The sequence below is a fragment of the Salvia miltiorrhiza genome, chromosome 7 (genome assembly GCF_028751815.1).
Source record: "Salvia miltiorrhiza cultivar Shanhuang (shh) chromosome 7, IMPLAD_Smil_shh, whole genome shotgun sequence".
NCBI classification, from domain to species: Eukaryota; Viridiplantae; Streptophyta; class Magnoliopsida; order Lamiales; family Lamiaceae; genus Salvia; species Salvia miltiorrhiza.
Genome location: NC_080393.1, coordinates 13,900,878 through 13,923,473, shown reverse-complemented (window position 1 = coordinate 13,923,473; position 22,596 = coordinate 13,900,878). Strand labels below are relative to the sequence as shown.

General features: G+C 37.9%; 1 protein-coding gene across 2 annotated transcripts; it reads right to left on the bottom strand.

Annotated features, from left to right (window-relative positions):
- Positions 1–14,333: 14,333 nt before the first annotated feature.
- LOC130995348 (universal stress protein PHOS34-like) lies at positions 14,334–21,604 on the bottom strand. 2 transcript variants are annotated; one of them, XM_057920601.1, is made up of 4 exons: positions 21,195–21,604; positions 20,989–21,086; positions 14,763–14,884; positions 14,334–14,568 (listed from the first exon to the last, which is right to left on the bottom strand). In XM_057920601.1, the coding sequence occupies exons 1-4, from the start codon at positions 21,364–21,366 to the stop codon at positions 14,481–14,483; spliced, it is 480 nt and encodes a 159-aa protein (XP_057776584.1). In that variant the 5' UTR covers positions 21,367–21,604; the 3' UTR covers positions 14,334–14,480. The 2 variants fall into 2 exon arrangements, with proteins under 2 accessions (XP_057776584.1, XP_057776585.1); XM_057920602.1 differs by having other exon boundaries at positions 20,989–21,083.
- Positions 21,605–22,596: the final 992 nt, after the last annotated feature.

Here is a 22,596-nt window from a genome sequence, read left to right as displayed (position 1 = left end):
GCCGCGTCCTTCTCTGCCCCAAAATTTCTTGTTCTCTGCTTTACCGGCCTCACCTTAGGGTCCACGTTGAAGCAATGCTCTGCCAATTTTCTATCAATCCCCTTTAAGTCGGTGGTACTGAATGCAAACACGTCTACATTTCTTCGAAGACAACCAACGAGTTCCTCTCTGACCTGATGGCTCATGGCAGACCCAATCTTTGTCTGGAAACCCTCTCTTCCTGGAAACAATTCTATCATGTTGCAGACATCACTAGTGGACACCAGCGCGGTTTTTTCTGTGCTATCTCTGTCTTTTAATAAATCCGCCAACTCTTGGCGCTCTTCTGCTGGGGCATGTACCTCGCCCATTTTCCCCCGCTTCCGAGCGTCCGATCCCTCTGTCCGTCTTTCCCTTTTCTGCCCTGCTGATTGTGTGAGCATTTGTACGTGGCATGCTTTTGATGTCGTTTGATCGCCGCAAACTTCTCCCACTCTTCCACCCTCGATGGGAAACTTCATTTTCAGATGAAACAAAGAGATAACCGCTTTGAACGCCGTCAAGGCAGGCCGGCCAAGTATGACATTGTACGAGGGTTTAGGCATATCCACCACTAAGAACCGTACCATCCTTGTTTTGTTGCCTGCAACTGTACTGCCAAGAATCAACGGCAGCTCTACATACCCTAGAGGCATGACCATCTCTCCCCCGAACCCAAACAGAGGAGCATTTGTCGGCTCAATATGAGCGTTAATTCCCATATTTTGGAGACATTCCTTAAACAAGATGTTTACAGCGCTGCCCGAATCTACGAAAATACGGTGAATAATGCAGCCGGCAATGTCTGCCGTAATGACCAGCGCATCATCATGCGGGTACATAAGTGTGCGTATATCTTCTGCTCCGAAAGTGATCGCAGGCTCTTCTGCTGCATTCGTAATTTCCATGACCCTTTTAGGATAGTACCCCGTTTTACTGCTCTGACGACTTGTTTTTTAGCCCGATTTGATGTGGGCATCCCGTTCTCCCCACAGATCATATGCACCTCCCTTCTGTAAGGGGGAGGCGGTAGTTGCCTTTCTGCCCCTTCTCTTCGATTGTCCCGATTGTCGTCGGGCCTACGATCTCTGTTGTTCCCCTGCTCTTGTCGCTGATCGCGGTTATTTCTCTGATCCCTCTGATCTCGTTGATCCCTCTGATCTCTCTGATCATTCCGCCTCTGGCCCTCATTTCCTCTGTCGATGAACTGGTCGAGGTATCCCTGACGCACCAGCAACTCCAATTGATGCTTAAGATGTCCACAATATTTTGTGTAATGTCCGAAAGAATTGTGATACTCACACAACTTGTTATTAGACCCTTCCTGTGGCGGCCCAGTTCGGTAGGTTCCCGGTGCCCGAAAGAACGGCTGATCCTTTATCAAATGAAAAATTTCTTCCTGTGGTTTATTTAAGGGTGTGTACTCGGTAAACCGTGTTACTTCATTCACTGTGCGCTGCTGATGGGATGGCATTCCTCCCTGGGGTGGGAGTACCCTGGGAGGTAACCCTCTGAACGGGGCCCTTTCCTGATGTCTTTGCCTCTCGGGTGCTTCCTCGGCTTTTTTGACCTTGTGTTTGTCATTTTCCACTTTTCTTGCCATCTTGGCATCTTCTAACTATAGGTATCCTGGCAGCCTCGCCATAATGTCATCAAAATTCTTTGCTGGTCGGATTTGCAATTCATCAAAGAAGATCCCTGGCCTGAGTCCTCTGACGTAAGCACAATTTTTTATTTGTGATTCCGCCTCCGGCACCTCCAGAGCAGCGAGATTAAATCTTGCTGTATATTCCCGCAATGTTTCACCCTGATCTTGCTTGATATCCATCAGAGAAAGAGCTGATTTCCCTACCCTCCGCGAACTCGCGAACTGACGTAAAAAACGAGTTTGTAGATCTTCAAAGGAATGAATAGAGTTCGGGGGAAGCATCCCAAACCATAACTGAGCCGGTCCAGTGAGGGTAGTTGAAAAGATACGGCACTTGATGCCCTCCGTGTACATATGCAGCGTGACCAACCCTTCAAACCGATTGAGGTGCACCTCCGGATCGGTAGTGCCATCATAATCCAGCGAGATGGGCTTGTAACTTCTAGGTAGGGTATCTGCCAGAATATCATCAGAGAAAGGACTACGGTTGTTGACGGGGTGAAATCGTGAAGTCTTAGCCCTCTTGTTCCCCGTATGCCTCCCCTGCTCCCTTCTGTCCCTGGGTGCGTCACGAGCGTGGCGCTTGTGAATTCTATATTCAGGTCTGCCAGAGGAATACTCCGGTTCCCGTTCCTCTGATCTCTCTGTGTAGCGCGATTTTTCTGATCGATGGGACTTCTCTACCCGGTGTGATTTTCCTGACCTTTGTTCCCTGTCCTCCCTTCGGGATTTTTCCCTCAGTGATTCCTCCAGATCCTGGAGTTGGTGTTTCAGCTGGGACACTTGGTTTTTCAATCGTGCCTTTTCCTTTGGTCTCTCTTGATCACTATTTTATTAGCAACAAAAATACCGCAACTAACACGGTGTAATTGTAGTATAAACAGCAATCGGATATCGTATCCACAGGGATTGTAACACGAAATCACTCTATCTATTTCCTACACAAACTTTCACAGTATGCAAGTAAACAAATATGAAGGTGAATATTAAACTAAAATTAACTAAATAAAACTAAAGAGCATAAACACTATGATGATTAACTCAAATAAAAGGAAAGCTCTGAACCCTAGGGATGTATTTTCACTAATCAACTATATGCATTCAACCTATTGATTCAATTACCAATTTTAATCCAACCCTGATGAAAGATCACTATGTTAATCACAAGCGTCTCTAACGACCACCTATGAATGTAGATTAATTAATCCCTTTTCGCATTCAAGACTCCAAGGAATAAATTAACTCCCAATAGCACATAAAGAATAGCTTCCTATAGCTTCACCTATCGCATTCAAGACTCAAGGCTAACACTATATCATGCATTCCTGAATCGGCTGAACAATTATCGCATTCAAGACTCAAACTGAACAGCTAGACATGTAAATCATTGATCAGATAATTCACAAGATAAATAAGCACCAGGAATCATGAATCATAAGTTGGAGGGCAAATTGATATCAATAAATCAAAAACACATAATTAATTAGCTATGTACAAACCCTAGGTTCAGATTAAAAGACTAGCCAGACATCACAAAATTAAACATAAACATAATTAAATAGAAAGCAATTATAAAAACTAAATTGTATAAAACCGAATTAAAACGAGAGTAGCGACTTGAATCTTCAATCCTGATCCAAGCCTTGAAAACTGGAAAGCTAAAAAGTTCTAAAAGCTAAAAACTGAAATATAAAAGTTGAGAACTGAAAAACAAAAGCTGGGAACCCTAAATAGGTCAAAAGAAGACCTATTTATAGTGTCAGGGTAAAATACAGTGTTTGAGCTCGAAAATACTTGGAAAAACGTAAAAAACGCGGAAGGAAACGGAAACACGCCTAAAAACGGCGACCCGTTCGGCGATCGCCGTCTGGGTCGCCGAAAAATGGCCAATTTCTTCATGGATTCGGCGACCGCCGAATTTTCCACCGGAGGCCAAAAATTGAAACAGGGAATTCGGCGACCTGGCCGGCGGTCGCCGTCTGGGTCGCCGAATTTTTACTGCTGCGCGCGACGTTTTTGTTTCAGCCATAACTTTCTCGTCCGAACTCCGATTTATGATCCGTTTGCGCTCACGAACTCGTATCGAGACGATCTACAACTTCTATTTCAGAACATTGTTCCAAATTCGAACTCAATAAATCTGCAAATTCCTTCAAAGTTCGAGTAAGAATCATGTTTCACAAGATAAAGCAAATTAAGCACAAAACAACTATCAAACACTCAATTTCCTATAAAATAACATCATATGAACACTAAAAACCATGGAAACATGAGTGTTATCAACTCCCCCAAACTTAAGCCATTGTTCGTCCTCGAATAATGGGAAGAACACAACAATAAACACGAATGGGTAAGATGATTGGATCATCGATGCCTCAGAACAATAAAACTTTTTCGAATTCCCTCAAATCCTCAACATAGGAACACAAAAATCACTAATAAGCATAATCAATGGCAGATTCAACCTTGACATTCCAACAATTGACTCTCAAGATAAAAGTGTTTCACTCAACTCTCAATTGATGGATAAAGGACGTGTATCACTCATCGAAACTCATGCAATGCAGATTACTTACCATATGCTTGCCACTCGTCTCAAAATCTCCATCGCTAAAAGTGTGCCAAAAGTAAGATCAAATAGGTCTTTAATTTGGGTTCTAATGTAGGGACATTGGATTAGGTAGGGAAATTTGGCTAAGTGACTCAAAATAAATTGATTACACCAACCTTATGTCTTCACCATTCAAGCATGAAATAAATTCCATCTTCCACCTAACAACATCTCCATAATCATCACAAATCAAAGGGCTATAGTCATCACAAATCATGCTAGACATTCTTTTATGCTCTCACTTTTCTAATAACAACAAAGTCGATTTTCCATGAATTTTTCAATTTTCACTCGACTTTCTCAAACAACTTTCATCAAAAACGTCCTTTTTCTTTTTTCCTTATTTTTTTTTTTCTTTCTTTGAGCTTATAAGAATGACTAGTATCCTTTTTTTCCTTTCACCCCTTATTCTCAATCAACCCATCACAAATACCACACAACGATCCCCATAAACTCCATTACCCCCTATCGTCCGGTTAATGAATCAAAGCTTAAAAAGGCTCAAACACGGTTAACAAGGGAATAATGTTTTCAGGAAAGTGTTTGGGATATAACGTGGCTTACAAAAGATGGCCTAAGATCATCTCAAACTCTTGAACACAACGAGCAGCCTCGACCAAGACTCATGGCAAGTTCTAGAAGCGCACTACATGCATGACAACACTAAAAAACAAAGAACAAACTGCAAATATGGGCAGTTAAGGCTCAATTTCTCACTAGCTTGTTCAACGTCAAAAGTCAAGGCAAAATCGGGCAGTTAAGGCTCAATTTCTCACTAGCTTGTTCAACGTCAAAAGTCAAGGCAAAATCAACTCATCAATCACACTCATCGGTTCAAATAATGTCACCATATCAAGAAAAATTAAGAATTACATTCTTTTTCGCAGAAATCTTCACAGGCACCTTACCAAACAACTAAATGGAGCAACAACTAACTCAAAAACAAAACAACACACACCACCAACCAAGCAGGATAAAACAATAAAGCCAACAAAAAGATAAAAGTGATACACATATCTAATCTCACCCCCTCCCCCAAACTTATTACAGAACATAAGTTCGAAAATAAGTTTGGAGGGATGATGATATGTGTGTCACTACTCACAGAAACACATGCTCCATGGTGGTGGTATGAACAAGGCGCGAATTCCCTCATCTTCCAAGCTCAACACTGCACTAAAAACCCAACAAAACAACAAAACAAAAAGAAACAAAACGAAACTAAAAGAAAGAAAAACAAAACAAAAACGGTTGGGTTACCTCCCAACAAGTGCTTAATTTAACGTCTAGAGCTCGACGATACCTCATAGCCTCAATGAACATCAAACGCAGCAGGTGTGACAGACCGCCTAACACGAACAGAGACAGAGGACTCATGTGCATCAGCTGCGTGAAATACGACGCTTCCATTGGGCACATCTATCATAGCCCTCCCCGTAGCTAAGAATGATCGACCAAGAATCAACGGCGGATTTGCATCTTCAGGAATATCGAGGACCAAGAAATCCGTAGGGAAGACGAGCTTGTCGACCTTCACAAAGATGTCTTCAAGCTTTCCTCTCGGCTTCACTCTTGATCTATCCGCCATTTGAATCTCCATCGAGGTCGGCTTGAGATCTCCAATTCCCAACCGCTTGAAAACAGAGATGGGCATCACATTGACACTAGCCCCTAAATCACAAAGAGCCTTGGGAAAGAGCTCTCCTCCAATCTCGCACTCAATGGTGAAGCTACCCGGATCTTTCTTCTTCGAAAGTAGCTTCATTGGCAGCTCAGTGCTCACAGCTTTCGCCTGCGAGATTTTCCTATCCTCATCCCCCATCTCCTTGGTGTGAACAATTGCCTTTTCTTCTTTATCCTCGGGATCCTGCAATTTTGAGAGAATTTGAGGCTGTGCACGTCGGTCCGATTCTTCAAGTAGTCTCTCAAGCTCATCCACTATACGTCTATGCTCTGTCTCGTCGGGATTGGCAATTTTTTTCTCATTCTTGCAATGGGAGACCTCCAGCTTGACTTCCTTGGCATCCACCTTTTTACTCGGCTTCACAGCACATTGCTCTTCGAGCACCTCCCTCTTCATCAGCCTACGAGGGAATGGAGCTTTTGGGATGTACTCCCTAAGTGGAATAGGAGCCTTGTATGGTTCCTCAATCAGAGATTCATGCTCCTTGCTCATCCTCTTCTCTTTTGTAGACAAAGTGCCATCGAAAATAGCATTGCATTGGCTCTTAGGATTGACAGTAGTGTTGCTTGGGAATTGGCCCGGCTTGTGCTGCGCCGCCGCTTGGTTGGCAATCTGACCAACTTGATTCTCTAACATCTGTACCTGCTTAGATAATGCTGAGAAATTATTCTCCATGTTAGAGATTTTATTTCCAACATTCACCTCCATCCCAGTCATCTTCATGAGCATCTGCTTCATCATGTCCTCCATCGAATCCTTCTTTGGCTCATTGATGACTCCCCCACTAGAAACAGAAAATCCTGGTGGAGGTTGCACAGCATTGTTTGGGTTTCCATAGGAAAGATTTGGGTGCGGACGTGCTCCTGGCTGAAACTGCTGCTGACCCTGCTGATATGGCTGACCTCTGTTATACATCCCTGGCTGTCCTTGCTGGAAATTTCCATAATTTCTGTCATTGATATAATTGACGTTTCCCAAGCCTGATGGGTCTATCACAGCTTGCTCATGACGTCCAGCATTCAATTCACCAATTTTTGCAGTCAGCTCTGCCAGTTGTGTAGCCATCGCTGCCTGTTGAGTCACCATTGCTGCCATAGGGTCAGAACTAGACGCAGCTGCAACCTTCTTCAGTTGTATACGCTCAGATGGCCATTGGTAGCTCGTCGAGGCCATACTATCAATAATGTTCCACGCTTCAGAACTGCTTTTCTGAAGTAGAGATCCACCTGCAGCTGTATCCATGTGCATCCGTGTACGCTCCCCGCAGGCATTGTAGAACATTATCACTAGTGTGCCTTCATCAAATCCATGACCTGGGCACTTTCTGAGCTTCTCCTGATATCGCTCCCACGTCTCCGCTAGCTTCTCTCCCTCGTACTGTTGAAACTGCACGATGTCCATCTTCAATTTCAATGTAAGGCCAGGCGGATGAAATTTTCGTAGGAACGCATGAGCTAAGTCCTCCCACACAACATTATTTCCCAGCTGCAGCGTATGATACCACGACTTCGCCTTATCCCGCAGTGAAAAGGGAAAAAGACGAAGACGGATAATGTCATCAGGGACACCATTCATCTTCACCGTGCTACACAGCTCCAGGAAATGCGCCAGGTGCGCATTAGGGTCTTCGGTCGCCTGTCCACCATATTGGCTCTGTTGAACCATCGTGATCAGACCCGTTTTCAGCTCAAAGTTGGTAGCGTTCACACGTGGGGGCTCCTGGTATACATACTGTGGTATGAACGCTTCATTGATGGCTGGTTGTTTCGGAGCCTCTCTCGTCTCCTGTGCGTCAAGCAGCTTCTTCAACTGCTCTTGCAGAGCTCGAATTTGGATTTGCTCTGGAGTAGCCATCGTATTATCCTCAACTTGATCGTTTTGCTTCTTTAGATTGCGCAAGGTCTTGTTGATTTCAGGATTCAACTCAAAGAGAGGAGTCTCGTGAGATCGTGTGTTCATATGCAACCTACAGAAACACAACTTATAAAAGCCAGAAAATAAAAATAAAAACAAATAAATCTTGCAGTACTATTAAGTCCTATTGGAAATATTAAAGTAAAATCTAAACAATCCCCGGCAACGGCGCCAAAAAGTTGATCACTATTTTATTAGCAACAAAAATACCGCAACTAACACGGTGTAATTGTAGTATAAACAGCAATCGGATATCGTATCCACAGGGATTGTAACACGAAATCACTCTATCTATTTCCTACACAAACTTTCACAGTATGCAAGTAAACAAATATGAAGGTGAATATTAAACTAAAATTAACTAAATAAAACTAAAGAGCATAAACACTATGATGATTAACTCAAATAAAAGGAAAGCTCTGAACCCTAGGGATGTATTTTCACTAATCAACTATATGCATTCAACCTATTGATTCAATTACCAATTTTAATCCAACCCTGATGAAAGATCACTATGTTAATCACAAGCGTCTCTAACGACCACCTATGAATGTAGATTAATTAATCCCTTTTCGCATTCAAGACTCCAAGGAATAAATTAACTCCCAATAGCACATAAAGAATAGCTTCCTATAGCTTCACCTATCGCATTCAAGACTCAAGGCTAACACTATATCATGCATTCCTGAATCGGCTGAACAATTATCGCATTCAAGACTCAAACTGAACAGCTAGACATGTAAATCATTGATCAGATAATTCACAAGATAAATAAGCACCAGGAATCATGAATCATAAGTTGGAGGGCAAATTGATATCAATAAATCAAAAACACATAATTAATTAGCTATGTACAAACCCTAGGTTCAGATTAAAAGACTAGCCAGACATCACAAAATTAAACATAAACATAATTAAATAGAAAGCAATTATAAAAACTAAATTGTATAAAACCGAATTAAAACGAGAGTAGCGACTTGAATCTTCAATCCTGATCCAAGCCTTGAAAACTGGAAAGCTAAAAAGTTCTAAAAGCTAAAAACTGAAATATAAAAGTTGATAACTGAAAAACAAAAGCTGGGAACCCTAAATAGGTCAAAAGAAGACCTATTTATAGTGTCAGGGTAAAATACAGTGTTTGAGCTCGAAAATACTTGGAAAAACGTAAAAAACGCGGAAGGAAACGGAAACACGCCTAAAAACGGCGACCCGTTCGGCGATCGCCGTCTGGGTCGCCGAAAAATGGCCAATTTCTTCATGGATTCGGCGACCGCCGAATTTTCCACCGGAGGCCAAAAATTGAAACAGGGAATTCGGCGACCTGGCCGGCGGTCGCCGTCTGGGTCGCCGAATTTTTACTGCTGCGCGCGACGTTTTTGTTTCAGCCATAACTTTCTCGTCCGAACTCCGATTTATGATCCGTTTGCGCTCACGAACTCGTATCGAGACGATCTACAACTTCTATTTCAGAACATTGTTCCAAATTCGAACTCAATAAATCTGCAAATTCCTTCAAAGTTCGAGTAAGAATCATGTTTCACAAGATAAAGCAAATTAAGCACAAAACAACTATCAAACACTCAATTTCCTATAAAATAACATCATATGAACACTAAAAACCATGGAAACATGAGTGTTATCATCTCTTCCTCGAACACAAGGGAGACGGATTGACTATCAGACTCGTCAACCCTCTCCTTTCTAACAACACTGTTGAGTCTGACACGGCTCCCCTCTGGTCTTCTCTCCACTTCCCTGTCAACAGGGTCCCCTTGCAGTTCCAGAGGCATCGCAGCCTGTTTGTTGATTGCCAAAGTGTTTGCCTCCTGAGCAGCTGGAGGTGGGGCCTCAGTGCCCTGCGGGTTTGCTGCTCCAACCAGGGGAGCTACAGTAGGAACGATAGACAACATCGGAGTTCCCATTGCCTGGCGCATGTTAGCGTAACTGAGCAGGGCCATCATCTGCTCTGCTAGCCCAAAGTTAATCGATCCCCCACCAGATGTGGGGGCCAAGCTCGGCACCTCTGATCCTGGCGTCACCAGAGCAGACCTCTGGAAGTTACCATTCAATCCCATCAGCGGAGTAGTCGAGACAGCGGGGAATCCCGGTGGCGTAGCGAAGGTTGTGTTGCCCTGCAAGTTGTTGAACAATGAAGTAGGCACCTCAGTGGTGAGCGCAGCGGAGTCGAACTCCTTTTCTAGGTTGCGGTGTGCATCAGAAGATCCCATGGTACCTACACATAAACAAAGTGAGAAACCAATCTAACGACGAAAGAATAAACCCTCTGTTATTGATTGGAATCCCGATATAAGAAATCCAATAAGAAATCCCCAGCTACCGGTACAGAGACCGTTAAAGAATTCCCCATGCAATAACTCTATACACTGGGAAATAAACCCAGGGCATAGATTGAGAAAACAGAGCCCGCTTAACGGTGGTTTCCCCCGTGAATCCCCACCAAAGTCCAGCGGAGAAAACAGAGCATCCAGAGAACCAAAATAGGAAATCCGAAGACAAGCATAAACAGGGCAACCACCAACGAACTTATCAGCGTAATATGTTAGGAGTGACAGATAAATAAGAGACATATAAGGAAATGAACATCATAACCTACAATTAACACGGTCATGCACTATAATGACAGCAAAATCTACACGCAATTAGAATTATCATAGCAATCAGCCAGATTAGCAACATGACGAGTTTAACCAGAGCACAAAACGAAGATTAATTTAAGAAAACATGAAGAACATCAATGATTATTTCCCTTAAGTGAAGATCATCCGCGGATCAACAGCATGAACCTCACCACAACAGAGACAAAGTGTTAATTATCATATTACCGAGGTAAAACTCCCGTATCAACGGTAACAACCCAGGATAACCAGTGACAATGTAATAACCAACACATTATCGGTGCAAAACCCATAGATCCGCAAAAAAAACCCAATATAACAGGAACAGAGCATAACTCCCCAATTCATCGATCGAAACCGAAAATTAGCCACTAAAACATGGAAAACACTGGTAAATACTTTCCCTTAAGAACCAACATAACAGAAACAGACTATCACCCTCCGATCCAACAATACAGAACGAGGATTAATCGCCAAGACACGGGAAGTAACAGTAATTATCATCCTCAAGCGAAGAACACCCACAGATCCACAACACAAGCCCAATCATAACAGAAACAAAATACTAACCGACGTACTACCGGTGCAAAACCATGAATTAATCAATAAAAACCTCACGCCTACTAAAAACAGGACAGTATCCGACAAATCACTAGTATAATTCTAAAATTATCGTAGAAAATACGAAGATCATCCGCAATTATCACGTTGACATGTAAAACACCCCTACGTAAACAGCATAAACCCAAGATATCGGGGATCCGTAAGAAAACGACTGACATAATAAGATCAGAGCATCTAACCACAATTTCCTCATGCAAAACATTAGATCGGTGATGAAAACGTCAATTCTACAAGGAAACCCCTCGTCCGTAAACAACTAACCCAAACAAACGGTAAACAAACGTAAAATTCCCCGATTCATGACTTATGCCCGTCGCCACCTTTCCCCATGCACAAAAAACATAAATCAATGCAAATCGCAGCAGATTGACAGCATATTAACCCAGAAGACGCAATTAACCGATTAAAAACAGCTGGGTGTCCGAATTATCGGCTCGATTGGTGCCAACGCCCGCAAATCCGATTGGAATTTCAGATCTGCGTACGCCGGCGACCGTGATCTCACATTCTAGCTCAGTAGCCTTCCCACAGACGGCGCCAGTTGGTGAATTAGGAACCAACACCTAAACTATAAGATGTAAAGTATGGACTATACCTAGTGGAGATGATCGGAACGAGTGGAGTAAAGTGATCGGAAACTTTGCACGAAGGAGAAAATAACTGTTGTATTCGAAAATATGAGATAACGTGCCGGTAATACATGAGCTGAGGTCTATTTATAGATTACAATTGAGGGTAAAAAGGTAAAATCATTATCCACGCATGCTCCTTGCGTGGTCGGAGGGTATAACAGTAACTTCGTCTTTACGCGGGAGCTCTTCCCGCGCCTTCTAGCATTTCTCTGGCGGGGGTGACTTCTCTAGTGATGATGACTTCTCTGGCGAAAGATGACTTCTCTGGCGAAAGATGACTCCTCTGGCGAAGAGTGACTCCTCTGGCGAAGAATGACTCCTCTGGCGAAGAGTGACTCCTCTGGCGAAGGCGGCCTCTCTGGCGAAGGTGGCTCCTCTGGCGAGGGCGACTTCTCTGACGAACACGATTCCTCTGGCAAGAGCCATTCCTCTGGTGGATGAGTTGTCTCTGACATATGAAATCCCTCTAGCAAGAATGATTCTTCTGACCAGTATGATTCCTCTGATGAAGATGATTCCTCTGATTTGCACCCCTTCTCTACTTTGCACATATCACTCCTCATCAAATAAATTTACAAGTTTTCTGCTACTGAAAAGAGAGAGTCCCCTAATTTACAAGTGAAGATGTTATTTATAATTTACAAATAAACCCTAATTTTAAGAGCTCATTCATTGGTCAATTGGGCCCAAGCCTCAATTGACCAGCTGACTTTGACCAGAGCTGGCTCCCAAAGTTGACACAAACAGGGACGGATGCAAAGTGGGGCGGTGGGGTACGGCTGTACCCCCAATTTTTTAGTAATAGTATGCATGTAACTAAAGAACTTGCACAACAAATTTCTTTAATTTTACTTGGACTATAGTGGGCCTCAATTCACTTTAAAATGACGGCTGAATCAGATGGTGTAGAAATAGGAATGGTTAATTAATAAAAGAAAAATACTACTAACTAAATTAAAAATATAGAAATTATCATTTGCGAGAGTCCAAATGATAAATTAGATAATTATATAATTTCTTTATTTTTACATTTTTGAGTAATGTTTTGGAATGTACTATTTTTAGTGTTAAAGTATCTTTTATATTTATATTTATGATGGAGTATTATTTTTTTGTACCCCCAATTCAAAAATTCTGGATCCGCCACTGGACACAAGTGTCTTGTCTTTCTTCTTTGATACTTTCCCTTCATCAAGTTTGACTCTTTGCCCTCATTCATATATTTTATTCGTTAAACTTGACCCAAAAAATGTGCATAATATTGTCCTCATCAACCAGGTCATACATTGTGTTTATGAACGATTGTTTGGATTGTGCAATTTTATGTTATACAAGTGGAATTATACATTGCATATAATTCAACACATTATCTAAGGCTACGAATTTGATCAGTAGCATGTATAAAGTACTTTTCGTGACATTGTGTTTGTGAGCAATTGTAACTCAAGACCTCTTGCAAAGGAAAATCTCGTGGTGCCTTAATTTTACCATTGAGCTAAATCTCATTGACAAATTTGTAAAACACAAAATCTTGGGTACACATGGTGTACCGTACAATCGGGTTGACCCGTACCCAAAATAGTGTTATTTATATGGATTGGATCAGTATATGAGTTCAAATCAGAATGCAGGTCAAAATTTAAGTAAAGGTATAACTCGGTTGTACGGTACACCCAGGTGTACCCAAGACCACCTCTTTGTAAAATATTTAAATAGTCAAATACGAATTATTACAGTAACTTAACTTTCCGTTCTAATAAAAAGTCGAAACTTTAAAATAAATATTAACAGTAATTAATATTCCCTACGCCCACGAAATAGAGTCTCGTTTAAGGATGTACACAGATTTTAATAAAGTTGTTAAAGTTGTTGTAAGTAGAATAAATGTACAATTTGTATGGGTAATGTTAGTACAAAAAAGTAGAATAAAAGTACATTATTAGTTTAAAAATAGAATAAAAGTATAATTTATAATTAAATATAGGAGAAAAAGTATGTTGTGATGGTTCAAAAAGTTGAATGAGACTATTTTTTTCGTGGACACAAAAAAAGGAATAAGTAGAACTCTTTTTCGTGGACGAATGTAGTAAAATAATAAAAGTTTGATAATTGAATTTCAAAGTATAAAATTAGAAATTATACAATTTAACTTTAATATTATGTATATCTAAAATAATAACAATTTAAAAAAAAATTATATCTAAAATAATATTCTAAATAATCAAACCAAACATGTAGATGATATTTTAACTTCTCAAATATTCTGTCAATCTTTTTCATATAATATTTCCTGACTATATATTATAAAAAATATTACAATGAACATATAAATATCAATAAAAAATATTTATAAAGTTGTAATATTATCACTTTATATAAACTAATGAAGATGAAATTAAGGGTCTCCTTTTATAAGGAAAGTCTAAGATACACGAAGCACATTTAAGGGTAAAATATTGACATAATTCAAACCATAATATATCACGAGATAGCTCCTTGCCCATGTTTTCCCCAACAACTTTATAAAGAGATCTAATAATACAGCTCGCACGATGCAAGAGTTGAGTTATCTACACAATTGTAAATATATATAACCTTTGATATCAGTATGAGAAGAAAAAAAGTAAATGGCTACATTGCAAATACAATCAATTATTGTATATATTCAAAAGCAGTAGTGAGAGATAGAGGCATCAAAATTAATTTGAGAAGCCTAGTGTTTGATCTTGGGCTTCTTGACTATCATCACTGAGCAGTGAGCATGGTGAGCGCAGTAGTCACTTACACTGCCCAAAACAGCTCTGCAAAACCAACGCTTCTCATTTTACCGTCTTTACTTATACCAATAGATTAATTAAATAAATAACTATTTTATCTTTTGTTTAATTATAATTTTGCACATAATCTAAAAACTTTCACGTTCAAATATAGAAACTTTCAATTGTTTTATTTTTCAACAAATTAACGTGATGACGACGAGGAGGAAGGCGTTTACCTCTTTATAGCTCCATAACCATGACTACCGACGACTAGGACAGAGGCATGGTGGTTTTCGACGGCATCGCACAGGGCGTTCCTAGCATCGCCCTCCGCAACCTCATATATCACATCATTCACCTACGTACATACAAACATGATCATTTTAATTACATCTAAACAGAATTGCCACATGTGGATGTGGGAAAATAAAATCCTACCCAATTCGGCCTATCGAGATTCATAATCATTTTCTCCACTTGCAAACTCCTACCATTTTAATTTAACGATTTTTCATAAACAAAATTCGTTAGGGCGTGCCAATTATCTCACACTTCCCCATTAATTACTTATACTCTATCCTTCCCGTTAAAAGCGGTCACGTTCTTTTGGGCACGGAGATTAAGAAAGAGATTGTTATGTTTTGATTAAGTGTGGTCCACCAAAATTAAAGAATTAATTAAGAAATCAGATCCCACGTTCTGTTTTGGCCGCCGATGGCACCCCCCTCGCCCCTCAATCAAATCACAAACCAGATCCCACCACCGGGCATCTCAAATCTAGCAAAAATCTTCAAGAAATCTCAAATCACAAACCAGATCCCACAGAGACCCAACGGAATTCATCGCCGTCGCCGGCGCCCCCTTCTCAAATCGCAAACCAGATCCCACCACCGGGCATCTCACAAACATGCAAAAATCTTCAGGAAATCTCAAATCGCAAACCAGATCCCACATAGACCAGGCGGAATTCGTGATTCGGCATAAAATGAAAAACTATTATCATTATTATTATTATTATTATTATTATTATTATTATTATATTGCTATTCCATTAATTACAACAAAATAATATCAGTCATTCACTCAAACTTTCGAGATCATATTTTGCACAAAATACCCTCAAAGTAGCCTTAATTCGGCATATGCGAATAACCAATCTTACGAAACCAAACCTTGAGCATGCCTGAAATAAGACTATCCATATAATTAATCACAAAATAATTATATAGTTCAAATACTCCCTCAATTCCATTAGGCTTGTTCTATTTCTTTTGGATATGTCTATTAAGAAGAATATAACTAGTGTAGTGAAAGTGAGTAGAAATGTGAGACCATATTATTTGTAATGTAAAATCATTACCAAATATAGAACCATGACAAGATCAATGGGACAACCCAAAAAGAAAAAAAAAACCAAGATCAATGGGACAGAGAGAGCATAATTTATCACATAATAGAATTTTAGCCCATAAGACTATCCATATAATACATAAATTAAAATAATAATTAAAGTATTAAGCAAGGAGAAAAATTTATAAAGAGCGAACTTCTATAGCAAATCTTCGCACCACTTTTACAATGGTTTATTACAAGGAAATAAGAAACGGGAAAGAAGGGATGTCCATTCCCTCCGACACTACACCTATTTATAGCACCAATTTGGTTCAATTATACCACAAGAGTCAAAAAGAAAATTATGTACGTTCTTTAGAACAAATAAAATTCAAAAAACATCATTGTACTTATCTTGATTTGCTATCAACTAATAATACTCATTTTTAAAATTTGTGTAAGCATTTTACTTATTGGATTTTCAAAAGGCAATGATGTTGCCTTTATTCAACATTATTCTCAAACTGATATTCTTCTGCTATGTTTTCCTGTATCATTCCTTCATTTGGTGTATCGCATCCTTTGGTTTGAAGAAGATGAACATTCTCCTCTTTTGAGATTTTCCAATACTATATTGCTACTTTTGATAAAATTCTTTTATATGAGAACAACAAAAGAAAGCATTCTTAGTTTATAAAATTTTGTTCTGAAGTTTATAAACATGATATTCTAATATGATTTATCAAATGGTGTCAATATGTTGGTACTTTTATAAATATTTTACCAAGAGTTTAAAAGAAATTTTGAAAAATGGGTGAAGATTTCACCAAATATTTTAAAAAATGAAGAAAAAGATTTTTACATAGAAAGAATATCTTCTTTATATTTTTTTACTGAATTCTCAATTCCATTGTATATGTAAATGGACACCTAATTTTGGTTATACTGAATAAAAGGTCCCCTATATCAAAAGAATCTTTCATTCAAAATTTTGGGATAAAATGATAAGAGAAAATCCAGAAACAAAAAGGCCATAGCTTAGACACCATGTGCAAAATGAAAGAAAAAAAATCACAATATGAGAAACCAGTTCAATTAAGATTAGGGACATAATAATTTGAGTACATCTCAAGAAGGCTGAAAATGCAATCAGGGACTATCAAAAGAAAAAAAAAATAGACTTATGTTGAAGTAATGAAGAAGCATTTATTGTCAAGGTTTGAAGGTTTGAAGTTCATGAGACAATATCTCAAAAATTTGAAAAATCAAATACTTCCATGGCTACTACTAGTCAAAATAATTTTCAAAAAGTTTAGGATCCTAATGAATCATGTTTTCGGAGCAATCAAAAACATCTTCATTGAAAATTTCAAAGAAGATAATGTTTCTGTTTTTCAAACCAAAAGTTGCGATACACCAAATGAAGGAATGATGAAGGAAAAAATAGCCGGAGAGTATCACTTTGGGAATAATATTGAATAAAGGCAACATCATTGGCTTTTAAAAATCCAATAAGCAAAATGCTTACACAAATTTTAAAGGGATTATAGCCAAAAAATACACGAACTTTGATAAAAGTTGCAATTTTCACCTGAACTTTCAAATTGGCCAAAATATACCTGAACTTATATTTTTTGTTGTAAATTTCACCTGAACTTGCAATGATTGAACTCCGTCGAGGTGAAATTTACAACAAAAAATATAAGTTCAGGTATATTTTGGCTAATTTGAAAGTTCAGGTGAAAATTGCAACTTTTATCAAAGTTCGTGTATTTTTTTGCTATAATCCCAATTTTAAATAATAAGTATTATTAGCTCATAGTAAATCAAGATAAACATAGTGATGTTTTTTGAATTTTGTTTTGTTTTAAAGAATGTACATAATTTTCTTTTTGACTATTGTTGTATAATTAAACCAATTTGGTGCTATAAATAAGTGTAGGGTTGTAGGGAATGGACATCCCTTCTTTCTCGTTGCTATCTTTCTTCTTTCTTTCCTTTTGTTATAAACCTTTGTAAAAGTGGTGCGAAGATTTATTATAGAAATTTGCTCTTTGTAAATTTTTCTCTTTACTTAATACTTTAATTATTATTTTAATATATGTGTTATGTGGATAGTCGAATAGGCTAAAATCCTATTATATAATAAATTATATTTAAATTATATAATTATTCTAATCATGGAATATGGTAGAATAGAGGTTGGATCAAAATAATTTCATGCATGCTCACGGTTTCGTAAGATTGGTTATATGCACTGTTCACCCATTTTATGCCGAATTAAGGCTATTTTGAGGGTATTTTGTGCAAAATATGATATGAAAATTTTGAGTTGATGACTAATAGTATTATTTTATTGTAATCAAGGGAATTTCTTTATTATTCCTCCAATTATTTTACCTTATTAAATTATTGTGGTATCTTATCACTATTTTCCTTTTGTAATAAACATTTTTTACTATATTTCCTTATTATTATTATTATTATTATTATTATTATTATTATTATTAAGGATATCTTAGTTCAATTTTAGAAATATGATACTCCATGTGGTACATATCTTAATAATGTATATTATTGTGTTACTAGATATGAATATTAATTATAATTTCATTATTATATCTATTAATTAATTATATTTAATTAATAAATACAAATTTAGAATACTAACAATCTTTTTTGATAATTTCAAACACAAAATAAGAAATCAGTCTATGAAATCATTTTTTACAAATAACATTCACACTTAAAATAACTTTCCTAACTACCTAACGTTATTGATGAGTTTTGCTCGATATCTATTTAAGTGAATGTGGGTTGGTTTTGACCCCATCGAAAAAGAGAGCGCTTTTGAAATAATTATTTTAAAGAAGGAAACACAATATTTGGCCACTAATTGAAAAAACACAAAATTTAGCTATTTATCACGTGTGAAGACTATTTTGTCCTTAATTACAGCGGACCAAATTTAGGTCGAATTCGGGTTTTCGCACATGTTAGGCACATATGGGACTATCAGTGTCATATGTCTCAACCGGAAAAAAAAATCTAAGTATATGGTACTAATGACACTAATATGGTCATAAGTACCATTCATGCAACACTACATAAGAGAGTATATGACACTAATGACACTAATATGGCCATAAGTACTATTTGTGCAGCACACTAAATAGAGAATCTAAACCCTAAATGAGAATCTATACCCTAGCTAAATGATAATCTAAATCCTAAGGGTCTGTTTGATAGGGTCTATTACATTAGATAAATTGTATTTCTCACCTTAAAACTCCATTTGATAGACATATTAATTAATAGTGCAGGCCCGCAAATAAACAGAAGCCCGCAGCAAATTTACTGTGCGTCTGAGAAAAGTAAACCAATGCTCACCCCCAGTTCATTTATATTGAATGCACAGTGAATTGAGATTAAATTGATACTTTACACTTTTATCCCTGAAACTGAATCAAAATCAGAGGCTTATGGAATTGACTCCCGCTCTGAAATTGAAATTGTGTTCTTCACCATTGGGGGAACAAAGCCTTTCCATAGCTGTCGGCCCAATTTTTTCAGATTTGATGTTTTTCTGTGTTGCTCAATTTTTATTCTATTTTTACTTTTTTCAGTCTTCATTGTTTTAGGCCGTGGAGTTCTGTTTTGATTGTGGTTGTTTATTCATTAGGCCCCGTTTATTTTATAGATTTGTTGCTGTGATTCTCTCTCGCGCATGGTGGAATTTTCGAACCCATTACCATTGTTGCTGTGATTTTCTAACAGGGTAGAACTTACATGAAATGGCCCGCTCAGCTCCCCGTGGCCAAAAGCCGTCACTGCTGCCGCTAAGTCCGGAGTTTCCTAGGAGGAGGAGAGGCGGTGAAACACGCACCCACCCGAGACGTCGGCGTTGTGGTTGGGGAGGGACGCCGGCGCCGGGGGATGCTGGAGGCAGGGGGGCGGCAGGGCGGCGCGCAGGTGGGTCGGGCGAAGAAGGGGATTGGACTTGACGAATTCTAATATATTTTTTCCTTTTTTGTTTTTTTTTTTAATTTAAATTTAACAATTAATGTAATATAAGGATAAAATAGTAATTTTTTACCTTTCATTATTTAATCTAAATTTTAATCTTGATCTATCAAACAACTAATTCATGTTATCTAGATTTTAATCTTGATCTATCAAACACTAAAATACATTACTAATCTCACTCAATCCATATTATTTTAACTAAGTTTTATTTATCACTCTTTATCTCAACTAGCTATCAAACTGGCCCTAAATAGATAATCTAAACCCGATGGGGAAGTATTCAAAATGATCGTATATGACATTAATGACACTAATATGACCATAAGTATCATTCGTATGACACTAATAACACTGATATGGCCATAAGTATCATTCGTGCAACACTGAGTGTATGACACTAATGACACTAATAACACTGATATGGCCATAAGTATCATTCGTGCAACACTGAGTGTATGACACTAATGACACTAATAACACTGATATGGCCATAAGTATCATTCGTGCAACACTGTCATGTGTGCATAATTTGCACGAAAACTCAAATCCGACCCGAATCTAATCAGCCCTAATTAGAGGCAAAACGGTTCTAAAACGTAAAATATTGTCAAATTTTGTGTCTTTTCAATTAGTGGCCAAATATTGTGTTTCCTCCTTCAAAATGGTCATGTGAATATATTGTTTCGTACAAAAATATCACCTCCCGTATTAATAAAATATTATTCTTTTGTCTCATTTAAAATATTGTGTTTCCTCCTTCAAAATGGTCATGTGAATAAAATACTTTTCAATTTGAAAAGGCTTATTTTATTTTGAAACATCCAAACGCATAACAACACTCTCAATATAACTTATAAATTATGTAACATTTTATAAAAAAGTTATTCTGTTATTTATATTTCTCTTACTTAATTTGAGATAAATATCCCAAAAAAAATATTTTATATAGTTTTAATTTTATTTTAAAAAATCACTTTATATCCAAATCGCATGTAGTTTAATACCCATACTAAAAAAAGAAAAAAGAAAACATTTTATGTGAGACGGAGTATTAATTTACCAATAAATTTCAGCAATATCAAACTGCAAAAATGCAAAGCTAACCGATTTTGCAGCACAAATTTCCTTGGCCTTCTCAATAACCCTAGCAGCAATCTTCTTCAAATCCATATCCACATACGGCAGCACATCAGCAGCACCTACTAAATTAATATTATCAACAGAAAATCAAAAATCATGAAAAAAAAAAAAAAACACTTTGCCATTAAACATCCTAATATCATTGGGTAACCGGAAAAGGGCGGCCGTACCGGGGCCCGCGAGGCCGACAGTGGCGAGAGCCGACGGCTTGGCGTGGACGACGACGATCTTGAACGGAGAATTCTCCGGCGAAGCGGAGAAGAAGTGTTGCAGAGTCCACTCCAAAGCGTAGAAGCTGTGATCGCTGTCATCTATCCCCACCACCATTACAGATTTCTCCATGGGTTAATTTTTTTATTGAAGCTAAATTTATAGCTAAGAAATTGAGTTTGGATTAAGTGGAGAGGCTTTTGGTAAGTGGATTCTTAAATAGAAATATGAGTCGTGGAAGCTAGGTGCGTAAAACCGGTACTCCAATCAGCTGCTTGTTTTGCTTCGAGATTACCCGAAGCTTCTAGTTTCGTGCGCACTCATTTGATACGGGTAGGACCAGATTCTCTGTTCTAAATTTTAATCATCCAATTCAATTTTTTAATATTCAATTATTTTATCTTTTTTACACGTAATCAACTTTCATTCTAATCCAATCACGTACTCCCTCTATATCTTTATATATATATATATATATATATGGGAGAGCTAGAATAAAAACACTCTTAAGTATATAAAATATAAATAATTTTTAGCTCTTAGATCATCAAGATCTACGGTTGATTCATAACCTTGTTGGATGAATTCATGGTCCTGAATTCGAATCACAAAAGCAGCAAAAAATTATTTTTCACAATTCGTAACCATGTTTGATGAATTCGTAACTCTATTGGATAAAATTCGTACATTAAAAAACGTTTATATTTATATTTTAAGAAGTGTTTTTACCGTAGCCCTCCCCTATATATATATATATATATATATATAGAGAAGGGTTCAACAGAGAAGCTAAATATTGTGGAGAATAGAGAATTCGTAAAATAAAAATGAACAGATCTATAATTTTAATGAACAGATCAATGTACCGCATGAACAACAATTTGCCCCGGGTTCGAATCCTGCTGGTGGCGAGTTTTTCTATATTTTTACTAAATACGTCTGTTCATTAGTTATGTTGATCTGTTCGTAAAATATATAGATTTGTTCATGATGAATAAAAAGATAATTCTTTGTTGAACTCAACCCTATATATATATATATATATATATAGGGTGTGGTTCTAGAGAGAACTACATTATTTGTGAGAACGGGATAACCATCAAATCTAATACATCCACTGTAAAAATTAATGCATTCGCTGTTAAAATTAATGCACTAAAAAAATTAAAAAAAATGCTCCCTTCAGGATTCGAACCCAGGATCTGCATTCATCCAACAAGATGATGCATCCACCGTAGATCTTGATGATCGAATGGCTGAAAATGGTTCTCCGGTCTTTTTTTATTTATGGTTCTTTCTTGAACCTCTCCCTATATATATATATATATATTAAATAAAAAAATTAAAAGATCACGCCACAGG

Coding starts and splice junctions, on each gene's coding strand:
- LOC130995348 (XM_057920601.1), bottom strand. CDS start 21,366: ATGGAGAAATCTGTAATGGTGGTGGGGATAGATGACAGCGATCACAGC. Junction 21,087..21,194: donor TGTCGGCCTCGCGGGCCCCG/GTACGGCCGCCC, acceptor ATATTAATTTAG/TAGGTGCTGCTGATGTGCTG. Junction 14,885..20,988: donor AAATTTGTGCTGCAAAATCG/GTTAGCTTTGCA, acceptor GTATGTACGTAG/GTGAATGATGTGATATATGA.